The sequence below is a fragment of the Amborella trichopoda genome, chromosome 11 (assembly GCF_054954075.1).
Source record: "Amborella trichopoda isolate Santa Cruz 75 chromosome 11, AtrichopodaSantaCruz75HAP2 v2.0, whole genome shotgun sequence".
In the NCBI taxonomy this organism is placed as follows: Eukaryota; Viridiplantae; Streptophyta; class Magnoliopsida; order Amborellales; family Amborellaceae; genus Amborella; species Amborella trichopoda.
The window spans coordinates 5945132-5955962 of record NC_142346.1 but is presented as its reverse complement, the minus strand read 5'-3'; the positions used below and the strand labels follow the sequence as shown (position 1 = coordinate 5955962).

Sequence of the window (10831 nt, the reverse complement as noted above, 5' to 3'; positions counted from 1 at the left end):
TGGAGCCTCCTCGCTCTCCATTCCTCGGCCATTATACTATTTATTGGAGGGTGTGGTTTATATAGATCCTAGGCTCTAAACAATCAAATTAGAGCCTACCTTCATATACTATCGAGAAATGTGATTTCAATACTAGAAATCTTTGTGATAGCCTTAAAATATATTTTTATTTTTATTTATAAAGTTCAAAGCTTAAAAAATAGTGTTGATTAACATGTCTATGAAAACTTGAAAATCTTGAAAATTGATGGTAAAAAAATACTCTACAAAATACACTATTTTCAAAACTTGAAATCCATTTGTTTTTTGATGTCCATGATGTTGAGATGATCAATTTGAGGATATTTAAGCATCAAAACAATCTCTTCTAGTGAAATTTTTGAGATAAGCTCTAATTTAATTGTTTAGAGCCTCCCTCTATCAAAACTTTTCCCTTTATGGAATCGTGGATCCTTTTTATCTAAATAAAAAAATAAATGAGAAAAGCATCTCTGCTTTTCCACTTTACAATGGAATGTCTCGAATATCCCTAATAATCTAAACAAATACACACTAATATGCTACAAAATACGCTATTTTCAAACCTTGAAATCTATTTTTTTTTTTTATGTCCATGATGTCAAGATAATCAATTTGAGGATATTTAGACATCAAAACAATATCATCTAATGAAATTTTTGAGATAAACTCTAATTTATTTATTTAGAGCCTCACTGTATATAAACTTTATCTTTTATGGAATCGTGGATCCTTTTTATCCAAAAAAAAAAAAAAAAATGAAAAAAGAGTCTATGCTTTTCCACTGTACAATGGAATGTCTCGAATATCCCTAATAATGTAAACAAATACACACTTGACCACCAAATAACGTGGGGGGCACGCTTTATCTCATCTCCATTGAGTTCATTAATCCAAAACCCTCTCAAAAACCAAACCAACAAAAGAGAAAAGCAAAAAAAGAAAAAAGGAAAAATAACCTTAGCGTTCTTAAATCATTATCATTGCAATCCTACTTGGTAAAATGAGGGGCAGCTTATTGACAAGATAAAAAAATTTGTTTATTATAAAGCTATATGTGATATAAGAAGTTTAGTGGTCAAATACGAAATTACACTTCAAGAAATAATATTGGGAATCTAGGTTTGAGAATCTTCTATTAATTTATGTTAAAGAAACCAATAACTGTTCATATATAAAGCACATAAAATTCACAAAATTTACAACTCCACAACATGATTTTCAGTAGAGTGACAATATAGGGAGCTCGCTCAAATTACTAGAGGATCCCAATTGTAGAAAACAAAATTAAAATGTAAACTAAACTAATATTGGTATTAAGATGCAATTTATCAAGGGTAATCTGGCCTTTTCTCCCTTTGATGGTGGAGGGTGAAACCCCCTTCAAAGAAAAGAGGGAGAGAATTGATGGTGGTTAGGAGACGGATGAATGGTGAAACTGAAACAGAAAGACCTGTGCGATCTTTTATCGGGGAATATATATATATATATATATATATATATATATATATATTCACCCCTTTCTTTTGGCAAAAGATCACTTACAAGTGATTTTTATTATAATAAGATAAATTTTAAAATAAAATCAACATAACAATAAAACCAAGATCTTAACAACTTGATGCCATTAAAACAACTATGCACTATCCTTGAGAATAAAAGATAAGATTGCAAAAAACAAAAGGAAGAGTGCCGACGATTACCTCAACTGGGCTTATTATACCCCACACCGAGTCACCACCATCCGATGGCGTGGGATCAACGGTCTAGCTTCAATCTCGAACCCGAAAATCACATTTCGGCCAAGCCGCACCAATGGAACATGAACCCCTTTGATCACAAAGTCAAACGCTAGGTGAATTCTCTTAGCACTGTAGTTTTAGAGAGATGCATTCTCTTTTTGCTAAACTCTAAAGCCCTTAGCGATAAATCCATATTTGAGAGATAGGAGAGATAAGGACTCCATAACCTAAACTGTTAGGTTTTTTTACAATGTGGGAGAGAGAGATCAAACATGAGAGAAATAAACTTTTTTAAGAGAGAGAGATAGAAATATAAGGTGTAGAGATTTTGGGTAGAGACAATCCATTTTTACAGGCTTTGAATAAGATTAGGACTTTTTAGGGTTTTCTTTGGCTTGCCTCTTCTTGTGAGATTGAACATAGACCGTCGATCAAGGGTGACTTGTGGGGTGAGAGATTTGAGCCATCCATGCCATAGATGGACCATCAACATTATGGAAGGTGCATGAACCATTATCCTCCTTTCCTAAACTATTTTCCCATCAATAGAAATTAAATAAGTTAAATCTAATCAAAATATTGTGCTTACCATAAATCTATTCAATCTTTCCACAAAATCTTTCAAAGATATATCAAGTCAATATCTTTCAACCATATGGCCACATGTCATATCACCAAAAAATCGGAAAGAGAATAAGGGTGGGGCGTGCCACCCAAGGGAGGCACTCATGGGCCCCACCTAAAAATATGGCAGGCCCACGTGCACAATGGGCCCCCATGATATAGCAGGGGCTCATTAGCTGGTTACTAAAGTCTGGTGGATGAGCCAAGGGGTCAAAATCCCAGTATGTGGATTACAGATCCTCCCCTAGAGACAAGTCAAGGTCACAAAGACCTTATGCGACCACAGCTCTATGACGCACATACGCTTCACCCTAAAAGAAGGATTTCTAGCTTTCCTGAACGATCGATGGTATATGGATGAGATTTGACCCCTGTCTCTGTAGGCTACCATCACACATAAGAGTCACACAGTTCCTCGGCTCACTCATCCGGGCATGTTCTCCGACCTCATCAAGGGCTAACACATAAACCCTTATCGACTTGTTCTTCATGCCCAGGTAACATGGGTTTTTCCCAACTGACTGACCTAGATCGTTAAGCACAGATCGGTATTACACGAGGGACCACACTCCCACTGAGTTCATATTCTACTATATCATTTCATTTTACAAGCACTCACAAGGCCTTTAAATACCACATAAACCCAACATCTCTCACTTGGCATTTGAATGCCTTACAATCTCACTTTCTCTTATTCCCATCTTTCTCTCTCCCAATTACAAACTCACTCAAGTATTTTGACTTATTCTCTCAATACATTAATCATGGCTTTCGCCATTAATCCTTTCACAAAAGGATTTATAGAGGCAACACATTTTTCTCTTTGCTGCTCGGATCTCATCCTAAAAATGGTCGTAGCTCATCTTTCAAATCGCATCGCGAATCATGGACCATAAAAACCCATCACGTACCCTTATCTCATGAGATCGTCTGTTCATGGGCTCAAAAGAGTTCTTCAAATAAGTTGCTCCCTTTTGTAGCCATACAATCAGCACCAAACATTTGGGTTCCATGGATGAACAACAATATAGTCTGTTGTTCCATTTGGCATGTCAAATACTAGCAGGTGTTTCCACTAGAATATTTAGTTTATCTGGATCTTAATCTTTCTCAATCTCACCTCATTCTTCAGGTGATAAAAACATGGTTTTATACACTTGGAGTTCTCATGGAATCGTGGCTCCTTTGACACGCATATCGTCAACGTGTTGTCGCAGAAAATTCTTACTGCTTCACAAAGCACGAGATGAAAGTCAAGTCGATTAAGAAATTTCTTAATCCATACGGCCTCTTCGATCACCAAACAGCACGCCACGTACTCTGCCTTCATAGTGGACAATTTTGTCACATCCCGTTTCTTTGATTTCTAAAAAATTGCACCTTCTTCAAGCATCAACATATATCCAGATGTAGACTTCGCATCATCTGGATCTGTGAGATAGCTTACACTTGTATATTTGAATATCCAAGCAGCTAAAAAACCGTGGGACTGTAGCAGCTCCCACTCAATTATTGCACATACAACATATACATTCTCAACATTCTTATGCATATATCATGAGGTAGTATATCAAGTCTCATACAATATGTAATTCAATACCCGTTGATTTCACAATATGCAAAACCTTCATGAACCACAAAGATTCAACTACACTAGACATCTTGGTAGCAAATTCATACAAACCAAGTTATCTAATCAACACAATATATGTTAGGAAAGCCCAACATGATGGCATTCCTACAACATTCCCTATGGTTCAAAGTCTTAGGTAATCGAAGATACTAAATAATTAGAAACATGGGTTAAGGCGTATAGGTATTTTAAAAAAACAGTACATGACAGTTTTTTTCCCACTTTTATAAAAACCTTCAAGGCAGAATGTTTATCTTTTTAATAAAAAAAAAATGACTTGGTATATATATATATATGCATTCACAAGCAATAGTTATATAATAGTATCACAGTTTAAAATGATTTTCATAAAGATTTAATAGACCTTGCAAGACTATGTGGTTTTTTCAAAACCATATTCATGGACTCAGGCTTTTATCAAATCATCCAATTTAATTATAAAATACATGCTTAACCTTCATAAATCATTCTACCGCATTCACTTTTAATTTCCTACCAAGTCAAGTTCATGGCCATAAAAACAAATCATATGTGTACCATCTTATAATTTTATCCAAAATAAAGCACGATTAAATAATGTCTATTAAAGCCTTGACAAAATACTTCATTTTTGGCAATTATAAAGAATTTATCAAGAGATCATCATCACATGCACCACATCATATTATAGGCATTGTTGAGAGGATGGTCACCAAGACCAAGTTCTATCAGAACATTCCCTTTGTGTTTACATATTTGAATGAGCCGCACCCATCTCTCGTGTTTCATCCTTGGGGCTCAAAGCCTTTGATTAAATCACATCTCCATGTAAGTAGTTCATACTCAAGTACAAGGAGGCACAAAAATACAAGGTATTTGAAATTGGCACTTTCAAATTTGTTAACACTTATCACTTAATGTCCACACATATTCATAAAACAATTAGCCAAAATATAACCAAAACACATTAAACAAAGTTATTGAATCAGCTTTCCCTATATGACATTTTCATATAATGTGGGATAGATTTCATACCTCAAAACCATGTAGTATGGTACTTGGGCTTTCTTGATTCATGGCTTTTACTTATTTGACAAGCTTTTGTGATATTGGAAATACACGCAACTGACGGAGAATATATTGGTCATTGGTTTCACATGTCACGAAGTGTCCATCTTTTCGGCACTTGGATTCTCCTGTCTTACATTGTGAAGAAAATATTTTCTTCATCCCATTATTTCAAATATCACAATTTCGATTCTCCTACTGATCTTTCGCATTTCTCTGCTACCACCAAGTCTCTCTATATATCCCTTCATTTCGAAGAAACCAAGATGTTTTTATAGATATTGTATTTCTTCTTCTTTCTGCTATTCCTAGATCAAATACTCTTCACATAGAGTGTCATATCTTGTCAACTCTGTATTACTTCTCTCTGAAGTTTTATTATAATAAACCATACTCATAGCATACTATAAAACCTTTTTAAATGAGCCCTAAAAAAAGATCTTCATAATTAGGAATCCAAATATGCGTCTTAACATGCCACATTTTTTTAATTTACTGCAGAATAGAACTTGAGCATCCCATGATAATGATATGATATCTCTCAACTCATAAAGAGTTAATATTTGAATTCTTTTGAGTATTATAATAGACTAAAAAAAATATTAAATAGTGCTCAGTTCCATCCCTAAATTATACCATTTAGTGAATATTCATTTTAGTGACATTTATGTCACAATGTAATTTTTTCAGTTGAAAATCAGGTTGAGCAACTCTCAATGAAAAATTTGTCTCCCTCAACCCTCAAAGAAATTCTTTTTGAAATCTTTTGTGTTGAAAACTAGACTTAAAACCAAATCATAACATCATAGTTTGAATCCCAAATAGTATTTTTCTTCAGAGAAATAAATAAGAGACATTTACGTCACAAAATAAATCATACTACAGAATTTCAGGATGAACATTATCTAGTAAAATTGTCTTTTCTCTCTACCATCATGGAGTTCTCTTTCAAACCAATTTTGTTTGAAATTAAATACATAATAGTAACACATATATTTTCACAAGCCCTATATCACTATGTTAAGTAGGCTTGATAAATATAGCTATTCATGTCTTCAATAAAGGACATACCAAATTATAGAAAATTCAGGATGACCTCTCTTCAGTCCAAAATATTTATTCATCTCTTTTCATAGATATTTCTCTCTCAAATAAATTTTATTACAAATTAGACTCAGAATGGAAGTTTAAAAAGTTAGTGTAAACCATAAAACATTCTGTTAAGAATAGAAATTAAATCTTAACTTCCAAGTCATGAAAATAAATTTCGTTATAGAAAACAACACCCGTCTCTGTAGGCCACCATCACACACAATGGTTATACAGTCCCTCGGCTCACTCATCCGGGCATATTCTCCGACCTCATCAAGAGCTAACCCATTAGAACCCTTCTCGATTTGTTCTTTAAGTCCAGGTACCATGGGTTTTTCCCAACCGACTGACCTATATCGTCAAGCACAGTCTGGTATCTGCAAACATCGTTTGCTTAATATGGCCTACGATGGACTACACTCCCACTGAATTCATGTTCCACTATATCATTTCATTTTACAAGCATTCATAAAGCTTTTAAAGGCCACATGAACCCAACAGAACCCCCTTCAAAGATGTGATAACATAAACTCAGAGAGAGGTGAAACCTTTCAAAGAAGTGACAATATGTACTATGACAGAGAGAAGAGAAAGAGATAGGGGAAATGGTGAAACCTTTTAAAGAAGTGCAATATATACTCAGAGAGAAAGAAAGACAGAGAGAAGAGAGAGAGAGACGGGAAATGGTGAAACCTTTCAAAGAAGTGCAATATATATATATATATATATATATATATATATATATATATATATAGAGAGAGAGAGAGAGAGAGAGAGAGAGAGAGAGAGAGAGAGAGAGAGAGAGAGAGAGAGAGAGAGAGAGGGGTCCTAAAAGGCTTTGATACAGACTTCTTGGATGGCTTTCCATGACTCCTCCCTCTGCATTTTCAGCTGCTCATAGAAGTTGCCGATGAAGTTCTCGACCTTGGCGAACAATTCTTGAGAGCTCACATCCTCCTTTGCCTCTGCATCCTCCTCCTCTCCTTCAATATAGAAGAGGCTTGGTGTAGATGGAGATTTCATGTCCTTTCTCACTCTAGAAACCATACCTTGGCTTGCAGCTAAAACCACACTAGAACCAGTATGACTCTCTTCTTTAACAATAGTGGTCACCTTGCCAAAATCATCACCACCATCATTTCTCTCTCTAATACAGTGGTTACTTTGTCACCGCCACCACCACCACCATTTCTCTCTTTAACAAATGTGGTTACCTTATCACCACCACCAACAAAAGCGTTTCTCTTTCTAACAAATGTGGTTACCTTATCACCACCACCAACAAAAGCGTTTCTCTCTCTAACAATAGCGGTTAGTTTCTCACCACCACCACCACCACTGTCACTTTCTCTCACTAAGGTGGCCGCTATGTTGCCTCCATTGCCATTGCTTGAGAAATTGTTAAGCATTGTGGGCTTCTTTTCGTTGTTGGGTTTGGCTAAGGAGGCGAGTGCTCCAGATTCGAGGCCGAGAGAGAGGATGAGGAGGTTGAGGAGGAAGTAGAGATAAGTGGGCCTCATCCATGGACGTATCAAAGGAGTTACAAGGAAGAGAGATGCAATGGCGACTAACCTTGCCAATTGGGTCTTTTGAAACTTCTCCATGGCTCAAAGAAGGGAGACGCTACAGACCAGATAAGGAGGGAGGGAGAAGCGTGAATAGTGGATTGGAGTGTCTCTTTGTGTGTGGAGATAGAGGACAATATATAGAGGGAGGATGGATAAAGTTGATTGGATCCTAGAGAGAGAGATGCATGGACATAGTACTCTTCTTTTCTACATGTTTTGATGCATTTTAGAGAGAGAGAGAAATATATGGGTCTGAAGGGGGGAGAGAGACAATCCATGGATATATGGGTCTTTTCTGTATGTTTAGTTGTGCTCCTGAGAGAGAGAAGGGGGGGGGGGGGGACAGATGCATAGATATATGGGTCTTTTTTCTCTACATGTTTGGTTGTATTCTTGTGTGTGTGAGAGAGAGATGCATGGATCTACCGGTGTTGTTCTTTTCCGCACATACAGTTACATGGATATATGGTTTTCCTCAGAGAGAGAGAAAGAGAACGAAAGAGAGGGAGGAGAGAGTTTTCTAGAGAGATACAAGGATATATGCGTTGTTTTAGAGAGAGAAAGTTATCGGGCCGAGAAATGCATCGATAATAACCGTTCTTTCCATAATTTTACGAATAACTCCTTAGGATAAACTTCTTATACAACTTACCTCATTTAATTTTTTTTTTTTCTTATTTTTTATCTCAAAATATACTTTTTTAGTAAATAGCTCCCCATCAAAACAACAAATAAAAAAAAAACTAAACTACCCTTTCTTAACTTTTACCCATGCTTGTCTCTCCTTGGACAAAAGTACGGACTAGCATATATACATGGCAGTTCAGCCCTATTCTTTATGGATAAATATGGGATGTGGCAAATGTACATTGTGGTCCAATATTTTTTTCCTGGACAAAATGTGTTCCGGTAGATCCCTATGGTGGTCTGGCACTTTTGTTCCTGGACAAACATGCGGTCCACCAAATCTATCTGGCAGTCCGACACTTTTATATATGTTGTTCGGCAGCCTACGTAGCTTTTGCTACTGTAAGCCTAGTGAATATCCAGCCAAAATTAATTTTTTAAATGTGAAAAAAGGTATTTTTGTCAAAAAATGTACTTGTGTTACTTGAGAGATATTTGTTAAGAAAGTAGGGTAAAAAGTGAGAAAAAAAGTTGAGAAAATAACAAGAAACCCCCAAGACCGAATTTTCTATGCAACTTACCCCCAACCTAACATTTTCTCTCATTTTTTTCCCAAACAAGCTTTCTTTACAAATACCCCCCAATCATTTTTTTTAAACGAAAATGCCCTTCATGTACACGAAAATCATTTTGGATAGATTTGACGCTGACTTTTGGACCCCACGTTGCAGAGCGCACAAGTACCAGACCGCCTTTTGCAAATGCCGCACTGCCCTTTGCAATTGCCGGACCGCCCTTTGCAATTGCCGACCACCCTTTGCAATTGCCGGATTGCACTGTATACAATGCCGAAGCCCTAATGCCGAACCGCACTTTACACAGTATCGGAGCCTTACTGCCGAACCGAACTTTACACAGTGTCGGAGTGCTATGGCCGGACGACACTTACACACCTCCTATTTTGGTTGGATAGAGGAGAGAGAGGCGTGGGTAAGGTAAAAGTAATGGAAGGTAGTTTAGGTATTTTTTATTTATTTATTATTTGGTTGGGGGGGTCTGCAATGAAAATATATTTTGGGAAAAAAAATGACAGAAAAAGATCCGTTGGGGTAAGTAGCATAAAAAGAGTAGTATTGGGGTTTTTTTGTAATTTTCTCAAAAAAATTTGGTTGAGAGTTAAGTTTCATAGAAAATCTTTTCTTGGTTATTTTTTCTAATTTTCCTTATTTTCTACCTGTTTTGGGGTTTCTATTTATTTTCAATTAAGTGGAGAAAGAAAGAGAATGACGCATGAAAACATGGGGTGTCGTCGGACTCTTTTGCTCTTTGTTTAATTAATTAATTACAAAATAAATTAATAATAGGGAGGGGGATCGATATGGTCGGTGGGCAGATTCCGGTACTTTAATGTTGTCACCCTGCTCATCACCGGTCGTTCCACGCTCCACCTGGCGCTTCATGCTCATGCCTTAGAGAGCGAGGGATTGTGAGAGAGTGCTCTTTGTTTTGGGATGATGGGATCATTTGAGAGAGAGTAAGGCTTTCTTTTTTGTTAGGAGAGAGAGGGAGGAGGGGTTTGCTTTTTGGTTTGGGATCATTTGGTGGGCTTTCTTACCATGTAATCTCGGCCCACTTCCTAAATGGCTGATGCTTTGTCCGTACTCCCCACTGGGCCTAATATTGTTTCCCAAAAGTCCTCAAATTTGATCAATGTATTCAATCCGCATTCCTCAAATCCTAGTCATACTTAGTGGATTTTTGAGGGAAACTTCAGTTTTCGTAAAAGTGAATATAGAGAGAGTGGGCATATGTGGAGGGAGAGATTTCCCTAACCACTTGTAACAAGTTTTTTCCAATTACTTATAACGAAACTTTGACTCACATAAACCGGGTCCTACTTATAATTCTGGATTGTATGCTGTGAGTCTATACATTTGGTACCAAAAAGTTATAATTATTATTAACAATCCGTCGTAAAATTTAACAATTTAAAATATGCCACAAAGTTTTAAAAACTTTTCGAACTTTGAACCCAAACAGTAATTATATTGAGAGGAATTTAACTTCCATGTTGGGTAGTTCCTAATAACATAATGTCTTTGTATACTTTCATGATATGGAGAAACAAAGCATGGCTGTCCGATCATGGAACAGTCGATCACGGACAGGATTGAGCCCACTGGAACGTGATGTACCGTCTTTGGGATTCCGCATTGGTTCATTGAGGTGAAAGGCAAGGGATTATATACTATGGGATTATTTATTTTTATTACAAGGGGGGCACAATTGTTCATAGCCATTAGATGTCAACTTGGATAGACTTGGGTGTATTACAATATTTGAATTTTTATTTTTTTAACTTTGAGTTTAATTAATGACACACAAACACCCGATTTGAAATCTAACAAACACTACTGATCGTGACATCCTTGTTTTAAAAGTAGTCTATTTTTATACTTTTGTGAAAGACAACAGATTGG

General features: G+C 36.4%; 1 protein-coding gene across 1 annotated transcript; it reads right to left on the bottom strand.

Annotated features, from left to right (window-relative positions):
- Positions 1 to 6866: 6866 nt before the first annotated feature.
- LOC18444306 (uncharacterized) lies at positions 6867 to 7766 on the bottom strand. The gene is made up of 2 exons (XM_088852462.1): positions 7371 to 7766; positions 6867 to 7269 (listed from the first exon to the last, which is right to left on the bottom strand). The coding sequence occupies exons 1-2, from the start codon at positions 7758 to 7760 to the stop codon at positions 6985 to 6987; spliced, it is 675 nt and encodes a 224-aa protein (XP_088708588.1). The 5' UTR covers positions 7761 to 7766; the 3' UTR covers positions 6867 to 6984.
- Between the last annotated feature and the right edge of the window lie 3065 nt (positions 7767 to 10831).

What these genes read in the sequence shown, in the direction of transcription:
- LOC18444306 (XM_088852462.1), bottom strand. Translation starts at nt 7,760, where the DNA reads ATGGAGAAGTTTCAAAAGACCCAATTGGCAAGGTTAGTCGCCATTGCA. An exon ending in TTGTTGGTGGTGGTGATAAG is followed by an intron (nt 7,270 to 7,370) that starts GTAACCACATTT and finishes GATTTTGGCAAG; the next exon opens with GTGACCACTATTGTTAAAGA.